Source organism: Anomaloglossus baeobatrachus, chromosome 1 (assembly GCF_048569485.1).
Source record: "Anomaloglossus baeobatrachus isolate aAnoBae1 chromosome 1, aAnoBae1.hap1, whole genome shotgun sequence".
Classification (NCBI taxonomy): Eukaryota; Metazoa; Chordata; class Amphibia; order Anura; family Aromobatidae; genus Anomaloglossus; species Anomaloglossus baeobatrachus.
In genome coordinates, this window is record NC_134353.1 from 115,984,173 (window position 1) to 116,008,525 (window position 24,353).

The following is a 24,353-nucleotide window of genomic DNA, read 5'->3' on the forward strand; positions in this document are numbered from 1 at the left end:
AGACGAGTTTGTGGTACAAGATGTTTATAATATGTAACCACGGTAGATACACAACGGAAATACACAGTATAACAAACACATGAAAATACCTTCCCGAAACGGAGCGAAGGGGATTCCCGGGACCACGCACCGGACTCCCCCAGGGAGACCACCAGAGCGAACCCCTATACAGGGACTGTCCGGCAATCAACCCTGGAAGGCCTAAATGCGCAGCAGCCGGGACACAAGGGGCAAGTGGTAAAGTCCAGAAGTGTCCGTACGGGATGAAAGTCCAGAATGGTTACGAACCGGAAGAAACCGGGCAGACGTGCTGACCAAAGACGGCAGACGGAGTCCGGGCACAGCTTGAAGAAACCGGGGTATGGTCCAGAGTCGGTCGGTAGACTTTCAGGAGGATCCAAAGGCAATCAAGAAGGAGCAGCAGCAAAGCAGGAGCACACAGCAAGCAGTATACTCAGGCACTGGACTAGGCTTAGAGGCGGCCTTTTAAGCAGCTGGACAGGAAGTAGGGCAACAGAACATAAAACTCCATGTTAACCGAGGGCAAGCTCTTTCAAAAGAGAACTGGAAAACCCGGAAACCTGACAGACTGCTAGTGAAAAGGGGGATTCCTGCTGTAACCTCTAGTGAAAAGGGGGATGCCTGCTGTGACCACTAGTGAAAAGGGGAATTCCTGGTGTAACCTCTAGTGAAAAGGGGGATTCCTGCTGTAACCTCTAGTGAAAAGGGGGATGCCTGCTGTGACCACTAGTGAAAAGGGGAATTCCTGCTGTAACCTCTGGTGAAAAGGGGGATGCCTGCTGTGACCACTAGTGAAAAGGGGAATTCCTGTTGTGACAACTAGTGAAAAGGGGGGTTCCTTTTGTGACCACTAGTGAAAAGGGGAATTCCTGCTGTGACTGCTAGTGAAAAGGGGAATTCCTGCTGTGACTGCTAGTGAAAAGGGGAATTCCTGCTGTGACTGCTAGTGAAAAGGGGGATTCCTGCTGTGACTGCTAGTGAAAAAGGGAATTCCTGCTGTGACTGCTAGTGAAAAAGGGAATTCCTGCTGTGACCGCTAGTTAAAAGGGGGATTCTTGCTGTCCATTTTCATATATTTGTTCTTTTTTTTTCCTTTTTTTTTTTTTTTTTAATGGCGCCTTAAACTGATTTTGTATTATAGATGTAATCTTGCCATTTTTTGTATTAAGGGATGGGCCATGTTACATTTGAATTACATGTTTTTATCTTTTTACAACGACTGCTTTTGCAGGTGCTGCCTGACATTGTGCATTACTGCTTAGCTTACCGTACTTGTAACAAATACACCCAAGTCTTCCTTTTTCCCCCAAGTTGCAGGACATCTAATATAATCAGGAAGGATAGCCTCATATTATATTTTGGCAGGGGTCAGAATTAGCTTATCTGTGCAGCCTGGGGCATAATAGTACATAGTAGGTCTACGTGCAGGTTATGTAATTACAACGAACATGTAGCCGGATTTTGCATGTCCCAGGTACTTTTCTGTTTTGTGTTTTTAAAACCATGAACACTTGCTTTGTTTCCACATGATATAACTCCTTTGTTAGAAAATATGTCGGTACAACGCCTTCATGCTTTTATTTTTCTAGAGCTTAATGCTTTTATGTTGTTTCATTTAGCTATAAGACCAAACTGGCTGCAGCACTTGCAAAATGTCGAATTAAGTATGCAGCTCCAACCATTGAGTATACATTACCTGAGACTGTCCGGAAACAAGAACAAAGAGCTTCTACAATACCAATTTATGCCTGGATTAACACAGCCAAAGTCAGGTAACTATTAGTAGAAACCATAATAAAAAAAGTTTGGTTTATTGGGACATAAATCATTGGAAAGTCAGCATTATATAGTAGCCGAGGGCTGGAAACCGCCCAATTTCACGCAGTAGAGTTTATGGAGCTGGGTAAGATCCTGCCTTCTGGTATTCTATAGGTCACAAGAGGACGGTAACTGTTCCCGACAAAAAGATGGTATTTAACCAGCAAACACCTGAACTCTATTTGACATTGTTTTCCAAGTTTTTTGGACCTTTTTGGGTTTTAATTCTTGTTCTTGCAGTTTTACAGATGTTTTTAACACCTTAAAGCGCGAAGGGTTCACCCAGATGAACTCTACCTCGGGACTGGATGGGTTTACCTACTGTCTGGACCAACATTGCCCCGATTTGCTCATTTTTCCTCCTCATCTAAAAGAGAAAATTGGCAACATGGAGATGGTCGTAAAGAATCAGTTGATATTACAGGTAGATTTTTCCTTTTAACTTTGCTATATTTCTGTCTAGTCCATTCCATGGTATCATTTAGCCTTTATGGATGGATTATATTCTCCTGGGCACCATGGCACAGTAGGTATCTCGTTAGCCACAGTTTCAGCATAGCAAGGAAAAAAAGAAAAATCATAAAGAGTGAAAAAAAAATCTCTACTTTGTCCTTTTCTGTTTGAACGTTTTTACGTATGACTGTATGAATCACAGAGAAACAGCCCCTGGGGTCTCCGCTCCGCACTGCCCTTCCCTGATACGGAGCCGAGACAAGACATTACTGTGTCAGCATCCTCCATTTTAGACACCTAAATCATAAGAAGAACTAGGTTTTTTGCACAGTGTGAGGAAATACATGTCAAAGGGGAAAGCGCATTTATTTCACATTACTTACAGTATATCACAAAAGTCAGTACACCCGCACATTTTTGTAAATATAATATTTTATATTTTGATTGAACAAAACTGAAGATATGAAACTTTGATACAATCAAACCAACAAACCAAAACAGAAAAAATAGCCAGATGAGACAATAAGGTAGTAAAACAGAAATATTTGTATTAAACCAAAAATCTTTATATATATATATATATATATATATATATATATATATATATATATATATATATATATAAAAATATTAAAACTGCAAGGAATGAAGCAATGAAAAATGCAAATAGCACCACAAAAATTTTTCCCTATATAGGTATACAACTTTTATATTCCAAAAGGTGTACAAAAATGCATCATTATGCCAGAATTCAAAAGGGTGAGTAAATAGTAAATCACCCAGTAACAATGATTGTATAGCCATAGCCTAGAATGGTAGAAGGCATATATACAGACTGCTTATCCATAAATGCATGCTAGAAAAGACAGGCGTAGCACAATCATAGATTCCCAAAATCGGGGTAGTTACCTGTCGCCATTATTCACTGCTGCTGAGCCACACCAACACGTGTTTCAGCCGAAGCGTTCATCAGGTTGCCCTACCCTATACTCTGCTGTGCCTTTGTGGTGCACTGCCTTAACTCTCTTGGGCATGGAGGTCACTAGAACTTCACAGGAGCCGCTGGATCCTCTTACATCCTCCATGATGGCATCACTGAGCTGGTGGACGTTAGAGACCTTGCCCTCCTCCATCTTACGTTTTAGTAGGCCCCTCAGATGCTCAATAGGGTCTTCAAGATCCTGTTATGTGGTAAATGTAATAATATTAGCAAATACCTCCAATTAGAAATGTAGTATAGTTCTCCTGATTATGCTCCCTCCCTCACATACCACCCTATTTTTTATAATACCAGCCCCCAGCTGTCTGCTTTACTTTGGCTGGTTATCAGGCTGGGAAGGCTTACAGTGCTGGCCAAAAGTATTGGCACCCCTGCAATTCTGTCAGATAATACTCAGTTTCTTCTTGAAAATGATTGCAATCACAAGTTTTTTGGTATTATTATCTTCATTTATTTTGCTTGCAATGAAAAAACACAAAAGAGAATGAAACAAAAAATCAAATTATTGATCATTTCACACAACTCCAAAAATGGGCCAGACAAAGTATTGGCACCCTTAGCCTAATACTTGGTTGCACAACCTTTAGCCAAAATAACTGCGAACAACCGCTTCCGGTAACCATCAATGAGTTTCTTACAATGCTCTGCTGGAATTTTAGACCATTCTTCTTTGGGAAACTGCTCCAGGTTCCTGAGATTTGAAGGGTGCCTTCTCCAAACTGCCATTTTGAGATCTCTCCACAGGTGTTCTATGGGATTCAGGTCTGGACTCATTGCTGGCAAGTTTAGTAGTCTCCAGTGCTTTCTCTCAAACCATTTTCTCGTGCTTTTTGAAGTGTGTTTTGGGTCATTGTCCTACTGGAAGACCCATGACCTCTGAGGGAGACCCAGCTTTCTCACACTGGGCCCTACATTATGCTGCAAAATTTGTTGGTAGTCTTCAGACTTCATAATGCCATGCACACGGTCAAGCAGTCCTGTGCCAGAGGCAGCAAAGAACCCCAAAACATCAGGGAACCTCCGCCATGTCTGACTGTAGGGACCGTGTTCTTTACTTTGAATGCCTCTTCTTTTTTTTTTTTTCCCTCTAAACTCTATGTTGATGGCTTTTCCCAAAAAGCTCTACTTTTGTCTCATCTGACCAGAGAACATTCTTCCAAAACGTTTTAGGCTTTCTCAGGAAAGTTTTGGCAAACTCCAGCCTGGCTTTTTTATGTCTCGGGATAAGAAGTGGGATCTTCCTGGGTATCCTATCATACAGTCCCTTTTCATTCAGACGCCGACGGATAGTACGGGTTGACACTGCTGTACCCTCGGACTGCAGGGCAGCTTGAACATGTTTGGATGTTAGTCGAGGTTCTTTATCCACCATCTGCACAATCTTGCGTTGAAATCTCTGGTCAATTTTTCCTTTCCTTCCACATCTAGGGAGGTTAGCCACAGTGCCATGGGCTGTAAACTTCTTGATGACACTGCGCACCGTAGACACAGGAACTTTCAGGTCTTTGGAGATGGACTTGTAGCCTTGAGATTGCTCATGCTTCCTCACAATTTGGATTCTCAAGTCCTCAGACAGTTCTTTGGTCTTCTTTCTTTTCTCCATGCTCAATGTGGTACACACAAGGACACAACTTTAATCCATGTCAACTGGCTGCAAGTGTGATTTAGTTATTGCCAACACCTGTTAGGTGCCACAGGTAAGTTACAGGTGCTGTTAATTACACAAATTAGAGAAGCATCACATGATTTTTCAAACAATGCCAATACTTTTGTCCACTCCCTTTTTATGTTTGGTGTGGAATTATATCCAATTTGGCTTTATGACAATTCTTTTTATTTTTTTTTCATTGAAGACAAATTAAATGAAGATAATAATACCAAAGAATTTGTGATTGCAATCATTTTCAAGAAGAAACTGAGTATTATCTGACAGAATTGCAGGGGTGCCAATACTTTTGGCCAGCACTGTATGGTTATTTTAAATGTTAATGCGAATTATCTGCCATGTCAGTAATCTGTGATTGCTGAACGGCAGCTGCCTCCTACTTCCTGACATCCGTGGCCCTTCTTTTGATTAACTGCCCTGGACAACTTCACGTGTGCGGTACACTGTACTGATACCGTTGTGCCTGGCTGGAGCCGTGGATGGCAGCAGGTAGGAGGCAGTTATTAGAGCTGCCGTCCATCAACCACAGATTATCAGGCCATGTCAGTAATCGATTCACAGCAACTCTGGTATATACTGTACACACTCACAGAATGAACTACTCCAGCACATCTGGTTGGTGAAAAAATATAAATCCTCATTATTTCTTACATGCAATATGATAAAAGGTCATAAAATCGTCAACACTAACGTTCACACGCAGTCAACACATTTCACACAACAATTTTTTCTTAAAGGGGTATTCTTATCTCCAAGATCCGATCACAATATCTAGTAGGTGTAATAATAATGATAATGATATTATCAAATACCTCAATTTAGAAATGTAGTATAGTTCTCCTGATTAGCCATGTCTATTACCTCATGTGCAGGGCATTGCAGTAGTTTTGGTATCAATGGTTACAAACACTAGCAACTAAATAACGGTCATTATTATCAGTAGTCGTAACCATGTATACCTGTTACTGCAATGCCCTGCACATGAGGTTAGAGACATGGCTAATCAGGAGAACTATACTACATTTCTAATTGGAGGTATTTGCTAATATTATTCTCATTATTACACCTACTAAATATTGTGATAGGATCTTGGAGATGGGAATACCCCTGTAAGAAAGAATTGCTGCGCAAAGCATGTTGCCTGTGTGCGAACGCTAGTGTTAATGATTTCATGACCTTTTGTCATACGGCATGTATGATTATACTAGGGATTTATATTTTCCCACCAACCAGATGTGCTGGAGTAGTTAATTCTGTGATTGTGTATATACCAGAGTTGGTGTGAATCGATTACTGACATGGCCTGATAATCTGTGGTTGATGGACGGCAGCTCTAATAACTGCCTCCTACCTTGCCTACCTACTGCCATCCACATCTCTTATTTTGATTAGCCAGCCAGGCACAACGGTATCAGTACAGCGTACCACACACGTGACGTTGTCCAGGCCAGTTATCAAAAAAAGGGCCATGGCTGTCCGCAAGTAGGAGGCAGCTCCCACAGCTCCCATTCAGCAACCACAGATTGCTGACAAGGCTGAAAATTTACATTAACATTTAACATAATCATAGGCCTTCCTAGCCTGATAATACCAGTCCCCAGCTGTCTGCTTTACCTAGGCTGGCTATCAAAAATAGGGTGGCATGTGATGGAGGGAGCAGACACCCCTTCTGCAGGCTGCATCCAGATGTTACACATTAATTATGGACAATTATGAAAAGCAATATGAACATTTGATGGTGTTTTTGCCTTCATTACGTTTTTTTTTTTATTTTTAAAACTGCAGCAAGCTCTGGGTCTGGGTTTTTTAGTTGTAAGAGGAAAAAAAATAAAGCCAAAGAATTAGCCTATGATAAGTATTGACCTTCTGCCTACATGTCCTGGAGGAACTAAGAAAAAAAATTAGCTGAAGGCCACTAAAGGACAATATTGCACTGGGCACCGTTCAGCCTACATATAACCATATGCACAAAGACAGCTGCTATAAATATAGGAACATCCACAATGTTTATTTTCCATGAACTCCACAGACTCTTAACAAAGAGAAGTTCCTCTGTGTTCGAGTCTGTGTAGTTTCTGGAAAATAAGCATTTTGCACAAGGGTCAGCTCTCCAGTGACTTTAATGGGGAAAGTGACTATACAAAGTCAGCAAATGATATCATTTAGGCTACTTTCACACTTGCGTTGTTCGGCATCTGTTGCAATTCGACCCCTTGAGGAATTACGGTAACCGTTGCAGGAATCCGTTAATTCCTCATAGACGTCTGTTAAGGGCGAATTGCAAAGGATGGTCTTGCGTTGCATCCGCCCCGCAGTGCATCAGTTGTTTTGTCGGTGACCGTCAGTGTCCGTCGGGCGGAAGGAACGCATGATGTAACATTTTTATTTGTGTAAAAAAAACTCACTCTGCAGGATTCCGTCGGAATCTGTTAAGAGGCATAATGAATGTCTATGGTGCCGGATTCCGTCGCCATGCGTTTGGCGACAGATTCCAGTGCAGGATTCCATCACGTTCTACTGAGCATACTCAGCATGTCCAGCAGAACGTTCTAAATCGTTTAAAAGCACTCCTGGTCTCGCTCTCTCTCTGTCGGTTGGTCTATCTCTCTGTCAGTCGGTCTGTTGGTCGGTCTCTCTCTCGGTCTCTCCCTCTCACCCCCTCTCTCATACTCACCGATCACCGGCGCGGCGCTGCACAGCTGTCACTCTGCTCTGGCGGCTTCTCCTGCTTTTGAAAATACCGGCCGCTTATTATTCCATCTTGTATTCACTGCTTCCCCCGCCCACCGGCGCCTATGATTGGTTGCAGTCAGACAAGCCCCCACGCTGAGTGACAGCTGTCTCACTGCAACCAATCACAGTCGCCAGTGGGCGGGTCTATATCGTGCAGTACAATAAATAAATTAAAAAAAAAAATGGCTCAATTTTGATACCAGCCAAGATAAAGCCACACGGCTGAAGGCTTGTATTCTCAGGATGGGGAGCCCCACATTATGGGGAGCCCCCCAGCCTAAAAATATCAGCCAGCAGCCGCCCGGAATCGTCGTATCCATTAGATGCAACAGTCCCGGGACTCTACCCGGCTCATCCCGAATTGCCTGGTGCGGTGGCAATCGAGGTAATAAGGAGTTAATGGCAGCTCATAGCTGCCACTAAGTCGTAGGTTAATCATGGCAGGCGTCTATGAGACACCCCCAATGATTAATCTGTAGTGAAAATAAATAACACAAAAAACGAAAAATCCTTTATTTGAAATAAAAGACAAAAAAACACCCTCTTTCACCACTTTTTAATCCCCAAATCCCCCTCCAGGTCCGACGTAATCCACACGAGGTCCCACGACACTTTCAGCTCTGATACATCGAAAGCTGACAGGAGTGGCCGTAGAACACCACCGCTCGCTCTCAGCTCCACGCAGAAACTGAAGTGAGTCGCGCTGTCAGCGGGGACATCACTGAGGTAGTGCTGGTGTGTGTGTGTGCGGTGATGATGGGTGCGGTAGTGCCTGCATGTGTGCGGTGATGCTGGGGGCTCTCTCCCTCGGCTAGAGAAAACTAAAAGAACGCAACATGTTATTTCACAGGAATCCGTTGCCTTTATTATCACACTATTTACAACGCATCAGTCACATGCATCACACAACCCATTGTGACGGATGCCACTAGTGTGAAAGTAGCCTTATGCCTATTAGTCCATAAGGTGAAAGTCTTCACAGTGTGACCTATAATGCATTTCTGGCATATTCTGTATCCTGTATCCTGTAGCAGATACAGTGCCCTGTGAAAGTATTCGGCCCCCTTGAATTTTTCAACCTTTTCCCACATTTCAGGCTTCAAACATAAAGATAAAAATTTTAATGTTATGGTGAAGAATCAACATCAAGTGGGACACCAGGAAAAGGTTGAAAAATTCAACGGGGCCGAATACTTTCGCAAGGCACTGTAGAAGAGGGCCCCTGTGCAAGAACAATATATGGACCTTTCGCAATTCAATAGCTCACTGTTATGCACCCTTTGTGTCTGTGACAGAACTGTTGGTCCCTGTGCAGTATCGCCATTGGTAAATTCGCCCCTGGTGTCTGCAATTTATTGATTATTGTCACATATATAGCGCCAATTAGAGATTAGCAGATCGCTTGGTTCAACCATGGTCTAGGTCAGGGCTCTCTAGCTGTGGACTAGCTGTGCAAATTTCCTTACCCTCCAGTATCCCAATGTCCACTTATGATGGCCTGGCAGGCAAGGTATAACCTGTAGGCTGCACACTACACAGATGACCTCACACCAGGCGGGGGAACCATGGCACTGACCTGGACAGGTTACACTTAGCGATCCGCTCATCTCCAGCACCAATATATTCCACAGAGCTGTAAACAGCTGGTTATCACTCACATCCATCCCTGTCTCCTGTAGGGTACACTATGTAATTTCCCTACACCAGACACACACTTGGACCGATTCCACAGGATGCTGATCCACTTATCGGTATTTTTTGGAGAGTGGTCAGTCCTAGGGAGCTCATACTAACACTGAATGTCACCCGTTGTCAGACTGGAACTTCCATAAAAGTCAAGTCGATTTTCCACCGGTTGGACCCATTGTGCTAGCAATAACATATAGTGATGTGACTACATATTGGGAATGGGCAGTGATTGTTATTCTGCTACTTAGTGACACCATGATTAACAAGCAGTGGAGTTTGCGTCATTCCCTTTCGCATCCTACAAGTGATATTTGTCTTGGCAGCATTTTTGTTATCTGCTTTGGGAAACCAAACATAAAGGGAGATTCACAGGAGCGGAGAGTGATTTATATCTCCATTGTGCGCTCTCTCCAGACTTGGAGGCTCGGAGAACGCTGAGAACAATATCATTGCAGGAGTGAGAGGGTTGCGTGGCAACATGTTTATGTCAGGCAGTTTATCATGGCGAACAGAATCTGCCCGCTTTAGGAGCTTGATCTTTTAATCCCTAGAAGGACAATCCCAACATAAAATATTGCGCCTTTCTCTGGGCAGTTTGACTGCTGCATGAACATAGATAGTGAAGAAGCACAATAAATTGCCATGGAAACTGGTGTAAAGTCATAGATCACCAGGGATGTATACACCATGTACAGCATTGTTAAGGACACATTAAAAGGTTTTTGCTCTGGAAGAACTTCTGATACCTTAAATGCGTGTGAAGTCTGAGATCTACTTGAAACGTTTTTGATATTGCTTGTAAAGACGAGTAGTTTTGCGGATTACTGTGATTAAATTGCATAAATGCAAATAAGAAACTGTTATTAGCTGTATTCTGGGGCTACAGCTTCCAGATTGGCAGAGTGGCCACTTATACCCACTTCAAGGAGTTGTGAAGTGCAAAAAATTGTCCCCAAATTGGCATAAGCTTCAGTCGCCACAGGGTACCGCATTTCACTTAAGGTGCAGTATTTATTCTGGGTCCACAGGAGGTCAGTTCTGGTTTCACACACACACATCCATATCATACATACAGTAGGTTGCCCTCACCACTGGGGACCGGGCTAGGGTCGGGTCTTAAGGTTGCCAACCAAACACTGGGGCTTCCACCCACTAGCAATGAGGACTCGGGGGAGGAATGACCACTTAGGGGATTAGGAGCAACAACACATAATCAGAGAGTAGAGACAGAGCAGTGGAGAGTGAAGCAGCTGGTTACCAGTATCTCCTGTGGGACATTGGAGAAACAGTCGCCGAGGGGTGAGCTTGATTATTCCCTCGGGGCCGGCGCAGTCTAGGGTGCAGAGCCCTAAGGTGGCACATTCTTCAGGTTGCGCCACTAGAATCTGCCGGACAGGGTGATTGCAGGTCCCTCTGGCCACCACAGATCACGGAACACAGTGGCAAATAGAGGCCGGGGTCACTATTACGGTCGGGCCCCTGACAAGAACTCGCGCTACCTGGAGACGGGACGGGAACTAAACAACCACAAAAGGGGACCCTGAGTAGCTTCACACCCAGGGGCCTGCACACAAAGTGCCAGGAGGAAGGGCCCACAGACTACTGCACACATTCTGACCTCTGAAGGATCCGGGATTGGCTGAGGCCCATCATGGCAGAAACTGGTGTGGCGCCCCTGACCTGATCAGGCACCACTGAGTACTGCACCCATGCTGGGTCAGTACAACACAGGTAATCCCGAAGGCTGACCGGGGTGTGGACACGCAGGCACATAGTAACCAGGTCTCCCACATTGACATTTGAAGGGACCCCTGGGGAATCCAGGAGGCGTGGCCTCCATCTCCACTCAAGGGGTGTGGTAGAGAGTCTGTTTACTAAGTTGCGGAGGCAGGCACAGAGGGGAGGGAGTAGTGAGCCGAGTTAGTTAGTGAAGCTCAGCGAGAGAGAGAGCAGTCGCAAGGAGGGAACCTGGAGGCTGTCACTAGTCAGACACCGCAGGTGCAGTGGTTGCTGGCGGGGGAGAACGGTCACCTTGTAGTGCCGCCCGAAAACCACCTGAGGCCGGAGTGCAAAGAGGTGGCTGAGTACGGGGACTGCCAGGTGAACCAGGACCGCACGGGGTTACAGGTCCCCAGAGCAGGGGCCCATTCAGTTGGCCTGCTCAACTTGTTGGTGAGGGCACTTCATGCCCTTCACCTCACCAACACAGAGTCTGCAGCCACGTAGCAATGAGAGGGCCCATAGGTGACAAGAGGCAAGCAGCCGGAGTTACCTTGTCCAGGCTACAAGCAAATGGGCCGAAAAGGGGAGAACAGTCGGAAGCAACTTGTCTGGGTGACCCCGTAGGACTTCAAATCTGGGTCACCACAAAAACAAGAGGGCTAGGAAGGCGAGTCAGAAGCCACCCCTAAGTCAGCCTGAAAGAGCCTGGTTCCCCTCTTGGAGCATTACAGCATCGCCCGGGTTAACTCACCCCTGCCATCTGAAGTGAGTAAAAACCCTGAAAGACATTCCTGCTCTGGGTGTGAGTTCTTCGGCGACCTGTGGTACCACCCACCTATGCCGGGCCCTGGGGCCAGCCTCACTCTCGGGAGGCTATCACATCTAACTGCGCCTACCATCAGCCCCTGGTGTCCCTTAAACTGCAGTGGCTACTGAAAAACTCGTTCTATCAGTCAGCGTAGGGATAATCAATCATCTATTTACAATTTGCCATTGGCAACTAAAGCCCTAAACTAAAGACTGATCTAGTAAATTAATTAATATATAACTTTCATTTCAAAATTTTAAACCTAGGGACATACTATTTAAAAGCACAGAACACTATGGTCTGTCTTTAAATGATATAGATAATCATTCCTTAGTGGAAAGTTTCTTATTCAGACTGATTAAATATTAGCCTCAGCCCCCTGATGACGCCAGTGTGGTGAAACATGTTGGTGAGGCTACTGCCTCTTGTCTTTTAACTAGCAAACATTAGTGGTCATTCATGACTAGAATGATATAGAGACTAACTACAGACATTTAATCAGTCCGAATAAGAAACTTTCCACCAAGGAATGATTATATATATCATTTAAAGACAGACCACAGTGTTCTGTGCTTTTAAATAGTATGTCCCTAGGATTAAAATTTTGAAATAATAGTTATATATTAATTAATTTACTAGATCAGTCTTTAGTTTAGGGCTTTAGTTGCCCTGACCGCAATACCGAGAGTGGCGTCACGAATCCCATTGAAGTTAACCTACCTGTGACCAGAAGAATCCCATACGTGGAGTCCCTGAAGACCCTGAGGCAACCTATAGGTAACGGCGTACGGGGCTATACATCGGTAGTCCAGGGTAGTCACTGAACAGTGAGTAAAGAAGCCTTGAACCGCAAAGACTGTGTCAGCCCGTCCTTGCCGGCGTCCTGTGCTTCTGTACAACTGGCCACTACAACCACCATCATCCTCCCCTCGCGCCCAAGCTCTACCTGTGGGGAGCCGAACCATCCCGGCTGCAACACCATCCACCCCAGAGGACAGCACCCGCAGCGGCAGCTAATTCCTGGCCGCACACCGCAGGCGGCGTCACGAGACAACAACCCCCTTTCATCCTCATCATCACCCCCACCATCACCTATCCATCCATCCCCTCCGTGGACACATCGGGGTCACGAAACCGGGCAGGGCAACCCGTGACATCCCCTGACCCTTCACCGGCCCCGCGACGAGCATTCTCCCAGGCCCCGTGGGGTGCTCCATTAGTAAATGTGCTGCTCCAATATTCAGCTATAAGCAGCTTTGGCCCAAGCAGGTCTTCTTCTGTCACAGGGTGTGATGAGGTAATTTGAAATAGGGGTGCCTACACTGGCCCTTGGGCTAGGGGGGATCTTGCTGTCCCTGTTCCTTAAGTTACATCTAATGGTGACTATTTTTGGGCCGCCTAAATAACCCTAGCTCCTGAATAGCCCTGATCTATATCCCCCGGGGAGGGCCGGGGCAGGAGTGGTTTATCCCACACAAGTAGACAGACAGGGAAAAACCAAAACTCAGACTCACTGCACACACAGAGGTAAAATAATACATGCTCAGGAGGAAATAAATAGACAACAAGGTTATTTCCACAACACACCAGATAATGCACAGGAGATCACCAGAATAGGTTCATCACAGCATAAGGACTGGTATCGCAACAGGAAGCTATAAACAGCATGGAGCAACCGGCTCCACAATATTTTAAAGGGCGGAGGCGACTTTGATAGGTCTCCTGTAACCTGTGGCCCTAGCAGCAATACACAGGCTGGCAGAAATTAACTCATGTTAGACTGATCACTAGTAAGCACACAACTGGTCGATGCTTGAGTCTGACTATGCAACTCAAAAGCATTAGGTGGCATGCCATGCTATGCAGTGTGAACAGGGTCAGAAATCGCCATGACACCAGGTGAGTTCAGAGCTGGACTCCATGTGACATCTTGTGGCTTGTACCTGACCAAGCTGTGTGTAAAGGGGGCCGATAGACTGCTTACATCAACAGCTAAGCCAAACCCCTCATACAATCAAGGTTGCCAACTTTAGTTTGAGTGTGCAGCTACTCAAAAAATTAGACAACCAACTTCTTTTATGGAGACATTAGAAAACCACATTATGTTAGGATTTTAAGTTCTATATGTCTACAGCCCATAATTCTGGTGTGAAAATGATTATTAAAAATTACCAAACAAAAAAAATAACATTTGTAATATTTTGTACAAGTTAAAAATCAGACACATCAATTTATTTTCTTTTGCGGATGAGAAAAAAGTACCCTATTTATACAAGTTGTCCCGGAATTTCTGAACAGTGCCAACCCTACATATACTGCCAAAACTCATGACCAGACTTGGACTGGCCCACAAGGGCGCAGGTGAATTCCCCGGTGGGCCCCCCCATATGAGCACAGTACACTTGATAAACTCTATGCAGGCAAGGCATCATACAGTGTGGAGCCCCGCATTATCTTCTGGTGCAGGTCGCCGCAGGGCCTCCACGGGCTTGGAAATCTTCTAGTCACAGGTAGGTTAACTTCAATGGGATTCATGACGCCACTCTTGGTATTTGCGGTCGGGGGGGTAACCGCCACTGCAGTTTGGGGAGCGCCTGGGGCTGATGTTAGATGCAGTAAGTTGTTGTGGCCTCCCGAGAGTGAGGCTGGCCCCAGGGCCCAGTGTAAGTGTGTAGTACCACAGGTCGCAGAAGAACTCACACACAAAACAACAATGTCTTTCAGAGTTTTTACTCACTTTCAGGTGGCAGGGGTGAGTTAAACCGGGCGATGCTATGGTGGACCAGGTGGAACCAGGTATCCCTTCGGCTGATGTAGGGGTGACTGCTGACTCGCCTTCCTAGCCCCTCGTGTTTTGAGGTGACCCCAACCTAAAGTCTTGTTGGGATCACCTAGGGAAGTCGCATACGCCGTTTTCCCCTTTCTGGCCCGTTTGCGGGCAGTGTGGACCAAGTAATTCTGGCTGCTTGCCGTCAGTCACTTATGGGCCACCTCGTGGCTGCTGTAGCTGTGGACTCGGTGTAGGTTGGTGAGGCACATAAAGTGCACTCACCGGCAGGGTGGGCAGGCCAACTGAATGGGCCCCTGCTCTGGGGACCTGTACCCGTGCGGGCTGGGTCTACAGACAGTCCCCTTACTCAGCCACCTCTCTGCACTCCGGCCTTAGGTGGTTTTCAGGCAGCACTAAACAGTAGCCCTTCTCCCCCGCCAGCAGCCATGAACGTTGCAGTGTCTGGAAGGGCCCTGCTCCACTGGTCTGCCCTCCAGAAGCGACTCCTCCACCGCCTTCTCCTATGGCTGCCTCTGCACAACTCTTTTTTGTTCCCAGTGACACCACCCACCACTAGCCGGGAGGCGAGGGCCACGTCCCCTACCTGAGTCTGCTCAGGGGTCCCCTCTAGCTGTGCGTGTGCTCTGGTTACTAGTGTTCAACCCTAGTCAGCCTCTGGGATTACCTGTGTTGTACTGACCCAGCATGGGTGCAGTACTCAGTGGTGCCTGACCAGGTCAGGGGCGCCACAACAGCATTTCATTTATTTAACAAACTAACTATTTTATTAATTTATGGAAGTATAGGCTGCAATTACATGAAAGAGCAGCAACAAATTATATAGCATATTCCATCCCTAGCTAATAATATTTGCATATAATTTGAAGACCGGGTTCCGAGAATCAATGTTATTAGTGGGCCCTTGGTATTTGTGGCATATACCTGTTTTCCTATGGAAATGCATAGATAACACTTCATATGAACCCCCAAATGAGTGGGGCCAGGTGCAGTTTTCAATAGAACCAAGTGGATAGGAGTGTCGCTGTGCAGTAAAAACTTAAGTGGATTTAGCCTTCCATAAAAGCGGTATCCCTTTAATGTTCAGGATTAGTAGGGGGTCTCAGAGGTCAGACCTTCAATCTAAAGGTACCGTCACACTAAGCAACTTACCAGCGATCCCAGCAACGATAGGGATCGCTGGTAAGTTGCTAGGAGGTTGCTGGTGAGCTGTCACACTGCGACGCTCCAGCGATCCCACCAGCAACCTGACCTGGCAGGGATCGCTGGAGCGTGGCTACACAAGTTGCTGGTGAGCTCACCATCAACCAGTGACCAGCCCCCAGCGCAGCGTGGAAGATGCTGCGCTTGGTAACTAAGGTAAATATCGGTAACCAACCCGATATTTACCTTGGTTACCACTGCACGGAGCTACACGTGCAGAGAGCAGGGAGCAGCGCACACTGAGCGCTGGCTCCTTGCTCTCCTAGCTACAGCACACATCGGGTTAATTACCCGATGTATGCTGCAGCTAAATGTGCACAGAGCAGGGAGCAGCGCACAATGCTTAGCGCTGGCTCCCTGCTCTCCTACTTACAGCACACATGGGGTTAATTACCTGATGTGTGCTGCAGCTACATGTGCACAGAGCAGGGAGCAGCGCACAATGCTTAGCGCTGGCTCCCTGCTCTCCTACTTACAGCACACATCAGGTTAATTAACCCGATGTGTCCTGCAGCTATCTACATGTGCACAGAGCAGGAGCCGGCAGCACAGGCAGTGAGAGCGGCGGAGGCTGGTATCGAAGGTAAATATCGGGTAACCAAGGACAGGGCTTCTTGGTTACCCGATGTTTACATTGGTTACCAGGCTCCACAGAAGCCGGCTCCTGCTGCCTGCACATTTAGTTGTTGCTGTCTCGCTGTCACATACAGCGCTCTGTGCTTCACAGCAGGACAGCAACAACTAAAAAATGGCCCAGGACATTCAGCAACAACCAGCGACCTCACAGCAGGGGCCAGGTTGTTGCTGGATGTCACACACAGCAACATCGCTAGCAACGTCACAAAAGTTGTTCGTTAGCAGCGATGTTGCTAGCGATGTTGCTTAGTGTGACGGGGCCTTAAGGTGATTGCATACCCTAGCAATATATAATGACTTTACATGATATTAAATAATGATCCTCTGTATATCTCCTCTAACCTGTTCTTGCACATTTATTTACAGGACAAGTCGCACAGCCTAGCGGCACATTCAGTAAAGGCCTTGCTCAATGAGGATGATGATATCATAGTGGCCAACCCTTGCGCAGACTACACTATAGCTCACGTTTCTGTGCTGGCCAGTCAGTTTTATAGTAATATATATGTGTGTGGAGTTCAGTCTGAATCCAAAGGAGAAGATATGATGGACCTATTTCGCCACATGGAATGTAGAAGTAAGTTCTTTAAGTTGTGTTCCCTCTAGTTACCCAACAGAGACCAAAGTGGTGCTCTGTTGGTGGAGTGGTATATCATGTAATATGCCTTCTGCTGTATGGAAGAGCTCTGTCTGCAAATGTTGAGGGTAATTATCAAATGCAGCATGAATTGATCGAACAGAGTAGTAGATTGCACTGTGCCATCAAAAAGATATCAGAACTGCCTGAAAGGTGGAAGTGAAAGTGTGAACAGACCCGTAAACCCTAAAAACACAGATTCTACTTTATGACACTGACATTTAGTAAACCTGAACAAATTGATTCATAACAAATTACATAGACTATCAATTTGCCATAAATTTTTCATTTGCTGGAATCAAAAATGTGGGGTATTAAGCTCCCATAAATCTAAAGTTGGTGGCCACTTTTCTGGATTCTTTTGAGCACCAAGAAGGGGTTTATACTCACCTGTCTTAGGCCTCCTTCATATTCACACATCCGTGTCTCTGGTACGCATGATGTCTGTTTTCACATGTACCGGAGACACGTTCAAATGTAGACCCATTAAAATCAATGGACTTGCGCGCACATTCGTGTTTTGATACGGACCGTGTGTCTGAGTGGAGCACACGCATGTCCATGTGCTCCACAGGGCAACATATCCATTTTCTGCTGGCACCACGGATGTCACATGGACAACACACTGATGTGATCCGTGTGACATCAGTGTGACACGTACCGGAGGAAGCACATGCCACTGAGAAAAAAATGTATTTTTATACTTACCTTTTGTCCAGCGCTGCTGTCAAACTTCCTTCTGGGTCCTGCTCATTATGTTCATAAATATTCACTGCACTTGCTGTGGATCCTGAAGCAAGTGTGACAGCAGCGTCGGGGATAGGTAATTATACAAGTTTATGCTGTCCGTGTGCTATCCAGATGTCACATGAATAGCCCAGGGACACCACACAGAAAGCACACACACACACACACACACATACCTACACCACAGACAGTGCAAAATGTTCGGGTTTTTTACATGAAAGTGTGAAGGGAGCCTTAGGGGTACTTTGCACACTACGACATCGCAGGTGCGATGTCGGTTGGGTCATGTCGAAAGTGACGCACTTCCTGCGTCGCTCTCGACATCGTAGTGTAAAACCTAGATGATACGATTAACGAGCGCAAAAGCATCGTAATCGTATCATCGGTGTAGCGTCGGCGAAAACCATAATTGCCTTGCTGCGACGGTCCGATGTTGTTCCTCGTTCCTGCGGCAGCACACATCGCTGTGTGTGAAGTCGCAGGAGCGAGGAACATCTCCTACCTGCTTCACCGCGGCTCCTGTCGGCTATGCGGAAGGAAGGAGGTGGGCGGGATGTTTACGTCTCGCTCATCTCCGCCCCTCTGCTTCTATTGGCCGCCGGCCGTGTGACGTTGCTATGACGCCGCACAGCCCGCCCTCTTAATAAGGAGGTGGGTCGCTGGCCAGAGCGATGTCGCAGGGCAAGTGAGTGCATGGGAAGCTGGCGTAGCGATAATGTTCACTACGTCAGCTATCACCACATATCGCTGCGGGGACTATCGCACTCGGCATCGCAGCATCAGCTTGCGATGTCGTAGTGTGCAAAGTACCCCTTAGGCTTGACCCTCAGATGATCTACCACAGCACCTCCACAACTGGTCTTTCTCTTTCTGTGCACAGCGATCGATACCTTTCAGATCTTTTGGTGCTAAGCTTCACATGATCACATGGAGCACAACAAAGCTAACTGAAGTCAGTAACAGATATAGCATCCCATGTAACTAAATGGGGCCTAGTCAGCCATGGAAGATCTGGACCAAAGACCGATCCAAAGATTTTAACGTTGTTGTCCACTTCAACTAGGTTATCACCTATCCATAAAACCTGTGATAACTTACTCATTGGTGGCCCACAATAAATGGCAGATTGGGGGAATTTTATTCCTGTTACAAGATGGCGCAATGCTTTACCACCGCTCTATTCATTCCCTATGGGACTTCGGGAAAAAGCCGAGTTGTGTTTTAACCGTTTATACCTTTTTAAAAACTAATCCGAAGTGATCAGAAGACCAGGCCAGGAGGTGCGTCAGCAGGACAGATGAGGGATGGGCCTCAGGAAGGCTATTCTAGTGTTTTTGTTTTTTATTTTTTAATCCTTTCCTGGCTCTCCATTTATTATGCTTTGGGGTCTACAGAGACATCAGAGCATAACAAATATTTTTTCAAGGCAGATTCCATTCAGATAAAATTTTATTCATACAGTACAGACCAAAGGTTTGGACACACCTTCTCATCTCTAGAACAACTGTTAAGAGGAGACTTTGTGCAGCAGACCTTCATGGTAAAATAGCTGCTAGGAAACCACTGCTAAGGACAGGCAACAAGCAGAAGAGACTTGTTTGGGCTAAAGAACACAAGGAATGGACATTAGACCAGTGGAAATCTGTGCTTTGGTCTGAGGAGTCCAAATTTGAGATCTTTGGATCCAACCACCGTGTCTTTCTGTAGAAAATGTGAACGGATGGACTGTACATGCCTGTTTCCCACCGTGAAGCATGGAGGAGGAGGTGTGATGGTGTGGGGGTGCTTTGCTGGTGACACTGTTGGGGATTTATTCAAAATTGAAGGCATACTGAACCAGCATGGCTACCACAGCATCTTGCAGTGGTGTGCTATTCCATCTGGTTTGCGTTTAGTTGGACCGTCATTTAGTTTTCAACAGGACAATGACCCCAAACACACCTCCAGGCTGTGTAAGGGCTATTTGACAAAGAAGGAGAGTGATGGAGTGCTACGCCAGATGACCTGGTCTCCACAGTCACCAGATCTGAACCCAATCGAGATGGTTTGGCGTGAACCCAATCGAGATGGTTTGGCGTGAGCTGTACCGCAGAGTGAAGGCAAAAGGGCCAACAAGTGCTAAGCATCTCTGGGAACTCCTTCAAGACTGTTGGAAAACCATTTCCGGTGACTACCTCTTGAAGCTCATCAAGAGAATGCCAAGAGTGTGCAAAGTAGTAATGAAAGCAAAAGGTGGCTACTTTGAAGATCCTAGAATATAAGACATATTTTCAGTTGTTTCACACTTTTTTAAGTATTTCATTCCACATGTTTTAATTGATAGTTTTGATGCCTTCAATGTGAATCTACAATTTTCAGAGTCATGAAAATAAAGAAAACTCTTTGAATGAGAAGGTGTGTCCAAACTTTTGGTCTGTACTGTGTATTGTCAGATCTTTAGTGCATTCCTGTTCCTTGCCAGTGTGCTTTATGTCACAGCTTCAGTTATGCTTCACTTTTCAGATATTAAAATTCTTAAGGAGAATTTCACCAACATCGAGTCTTCTGATCCCAGGCTGCAGAAAGCAAAACTCATTCTTCTCCTGCCGCAGTGTTCAGGGTCCGGCATCAGTGATCCGGTGCAGTTTATTATACATGAACATGGAGGTAACCATCTTATACATTACATTATTACATTATTGACATTCTGCTGTTTGTGTCATACAGATCAATTAGGGCTAAATTCACATCATGTTTCTAAAAGAATTCTCTGGTTAAGTAAAATGATTCCAATACTTCTCACCCGATACTTTCTACCTGTGCTTATCAGAAATAGAGCTTCATCCCACCAACAAAATCTTGTGTGTGTAATGGATAATCCTAGTCTTCTTCGCATGCAGAGTGGAGTATAATCACATTCAGATCTACAGTGCTGAAAAATCTCCTGTTAGGCTATGTGTCCACGCTGCGGAAAATGCGCGGATTTTGCCGCGGATTTCTCGCGGAAAAGCCGCGGATTTCCCGAAAATCTGCAGCAGCGGCACTTCCCAGCCATTTCTATGGCATTTTGGAAATGCTGTGCCCATGCTGCGGATTTTTCCGCGGCGGATTTGGTGCGGATTTTGATCCGGAAAAATCTGCAACATGTCAATTATTGTTGCGGATTTTCATCCGGATTTTGGCTTTAAAATTGGGGGAAAAAAAAAAATCTGCACCAAAATCCGCGGCAATTCCACGGTAAATCCACGGCAAATCCGCACCTTTGAAAAGGTGCGGATTTTGATGCAGAAAAATCCGCAGCAACATTCTCCCGTGGACACATAGCCTAAGAGAGCAGGGTAGACCGAGTGATTTGGTGCTGGTCATAAATGGTGCATCGATCACTCTATCCTGTCCACTGTGCTTGTTTTTCTCGCAGTGAAAACTGACCTGCGGTGCGGCATCCCAAGTCACAGCATGTCAATCCTTTTTCTGCAGAGGCGCAAGCGTTTTCCGCAGGGAGAACACAGCGCATGACTGAAACTGCCCGAGCCTGGATAGTGGATATGAGCAGCTGCAGTCCCTTACAGAGGAGACTCGCGGCCCTGCAGGTCAGGACCGTGTGCACATACCCTAATATCCAAATATAGCAGGGGTAGGAAGATAGATAGATCAGCCAAGGAGTTTATGTTCTCCCCGTGTTTGTGTAGGTTTCCTCCCAGTTCTCCAGTTTCCTCCCACACTGCAAAAACATTTTGATAGGGAATTTAGATTGTGAGCCCCAATGGGGACAGTGATGATGTCTGTAAAGCACTGCGGAATATGCCACTAAATAAGCAATTAATAATAATAATAATAATAATAATAGACTGATTAAAAATTAAAAAGCAAGCTCCACTAGTAGAAATTGCCAAGTGCGCACCTTCCAAGCATTACCAAAAGCCAAATATCTAACAAAAAAAGGAGAGCAGCATTCCAATATTGCTGCATAAAAGAGATTGCACTTTATGAGCTAATATATAAAAAGTCAAGGTAGCGTTTTGGCTCATACACATTGAGCTTTCTCCAGCTTGTGCATGAGCCGAAACTGTTGCATTGCACTTTATGGGCCAATGAGGAGTCCGTCTTTTTGTGCATTAATATTGGAGTGCTGCTCACCTTTACATAGATAGATATTACATAGAGAGGTAAATTTACTAGATATTCGATATATGTGAGATCGATGGATTGATATATAGATATCATTTTGGGATAGTACATACTCTATTCAATTTTTGCTGATGGATATTAGAAAACATACGTGCTCTGTGTTCCATGTAGTACTTTCTGGCATCCTGCAGGTGTCACTCTTGTTACTGGGTTTCCTGGACGGTGATGATTCTGGCTTTTTATTAGACATGCAGGCATTGAGCGTTGACACGAAAAGAATCAGGTTCTAACACCTCCTTGACGGAAAACCTTGGATTTCCTATATATCTTCTATCTCGGAGTGTAACATGCCATTAACATTACTATAAACAGCTTGATGACATTCTGAATATCAGCTTTGTTTCTTAAAGGGAACCTGTCAGCGAATATATGTTCCCCAAACCACAGTTAGTAGAGACCGGCTCCTGCATTTTAAGCTTCTACCGTATTTTTGCAAAAATAAGCCCTAGCAGGGATTTTCAGCAATTTTGGAGGCAAGGCTTAAATATAAGCCCTACCCCGAAAATAAGCCCTGGTTGTGGTTCAATAATGAAGCTAAAAATGTAAGAATATTGCAGGACACTTCATTATAAAAGTGGACAATCATACTCACCAGGCACTGAGCGAGAGGATCCATAGTGAATCGCACACCCACACGTATATCAGATCGCACATCCACACACATCAGATCGCACACACATAATATTGCACATCCACACACATCAGATCGCACACACATAATATTGCACATCCACACACATCAGATTTCACACACCTCAGATGGCGCACCCACATGCCTCAGATTGCACACCCACACACCTCAGATCGCGCACCCACACATCAGATCACACACCCACATACATCAGATCACATACACAATCACACACCAAATCGCTCACACAATCACATCAGATCGCACACACACACACACACTCACCACATCCAGCGATACCGATTTCTTCTGGTTGGCAGAGAATCCTGAGACACAGTGCGGTGGAACGCATAGGACCTGCGGTGGAACGCATTGATGCGTTCCACCGCCAGGTCCTCACGCTCCACTGCACTGTGTCTCATCTTTCTCTGCTGGCTGGAAGAAATCGGTATTGCTGGATGTGGTGAGTGTATGTGCGATGTGATTGTGTAAGCGATCTGGTGTATGATTTGTGCACCCACACATCAGATCACATTCACAATCTGAAGTGTGTGTGTGTGATCTGGTGCGTGTGGGTGTGCAATCTGATGCGCGTGGGAGTGCGATCTGATGCGTGTGGGTGTGCGATCTGATGCGTGTGGGTGCGCGATCTGATGCGTGTGGGTGCGCGATCTGATGCGTGTGGGTGCGCGATCTAATGCGTGTGGGTGCGCGATCTAATGCGTGTGGGTGCGCGATCTAATGCGTGTGGGTGCGCGATCTAATGCTTGTGGGTGCGCGATCTAATGCTTGTGGGTGCGCGATCTAATGCGTGTGGGTGCGCGATCTAATGCGTGTGGGTGCGCGATATGATGCGTGTCGATGCGCGATATGATGCGTGTGGGTGCGCGATCTGATATGTGTATGCACGACATGATCTATGTGAGTGTGTTGGCCAGAAACAGGGGATGCAACATGGAAATTACCTGCTGGGAGTGCCCGCTGAAGATCACAGGAGGACCTGGGAGCCATGCAGACATCTGGGGTCTGGCAAGTATGAGTTTCCTGGAAAGTGGGAGTCTGCATTTTTGGGGGGTAAACTTACTCCCAACCATGTTTCTCCAAGAATAAGACCTACTCCGAAAATAAACCCAGTGCTTTTTTCGGGGCAAAAAAAGTATAAGACAGTGTCTTATTTTTGGAAAAACACGGTATGTTTCTCTCTGAAATGCTGCAGCATTCAGAGGAAAGCATAGTTGAAGGTGAGGTGACTATTCCAAAAGGCCCATCTCCAATGGTATCTTCCCACTTGCTCGGGTAGTCCCACAGGTCTCTCCGTCTCTGTGTGTTCACATCAGTGTTGCCTACTGATTCCTTATTTGCAGATTTCTGGTCTTGCGTTGGAATCTGAAAGTTCTCATCTGTACAATGATACAAGTAAAGCTGTAGCGTTGAGGTGCATGTTACCCATAATGACCACGTGTAACCTTTCTCATCCAGACACGTCTCTGCTCCAGGATCTCTCCCAGGGATTTGTATCCGCTGACAAACTCAACAATTTGGCCAAACAGCAACTGTCAAACCTCAACCATGCTATGAAATGTAAGTGCTTAAAGGGAACCTGTCTCGCATTCATGCTGTCTAAGCCATGGTGG

At 45.8% G+C, this 24,353-nt stretch overlaps 1 protein-coding gene across 1 annotated transcript in view; it reads left to right on the forward strand.

Annotated features, from left to right (window-relative positions):
* The window catches only part of NSUN7 (NOP2/Sun RNA methyltransferase family member 7), a 102,631-nt gene that overhangs the window by 68,030 nt on the left and 10,248 nt on the right, over positions 1-24,353 (forward strand). Inside the window, exons 5-9 of the mRNA XM_075333909.1 lie at positions 1,641-1,793; positions 2,080-2,263; positions 16,904-17,114; positions 20,424-20,567; positions 24,199-24,300. Of these exons, the coding sequence (XP_075190024.1) occupies positions 1,641-1,793; positions 2,080-2,263; positions 16,904-17,114; positions 20,424-20,567; positions 24,199-24,300 (794 nt within the window). The remainder of the gene's footprint in view (positions 1-1,640; positions 1,794-2,079; positions 2,264-16,903; positions 17,115-20,423; positions 20,568-24,198; positions 24,301-24,353) is intronic.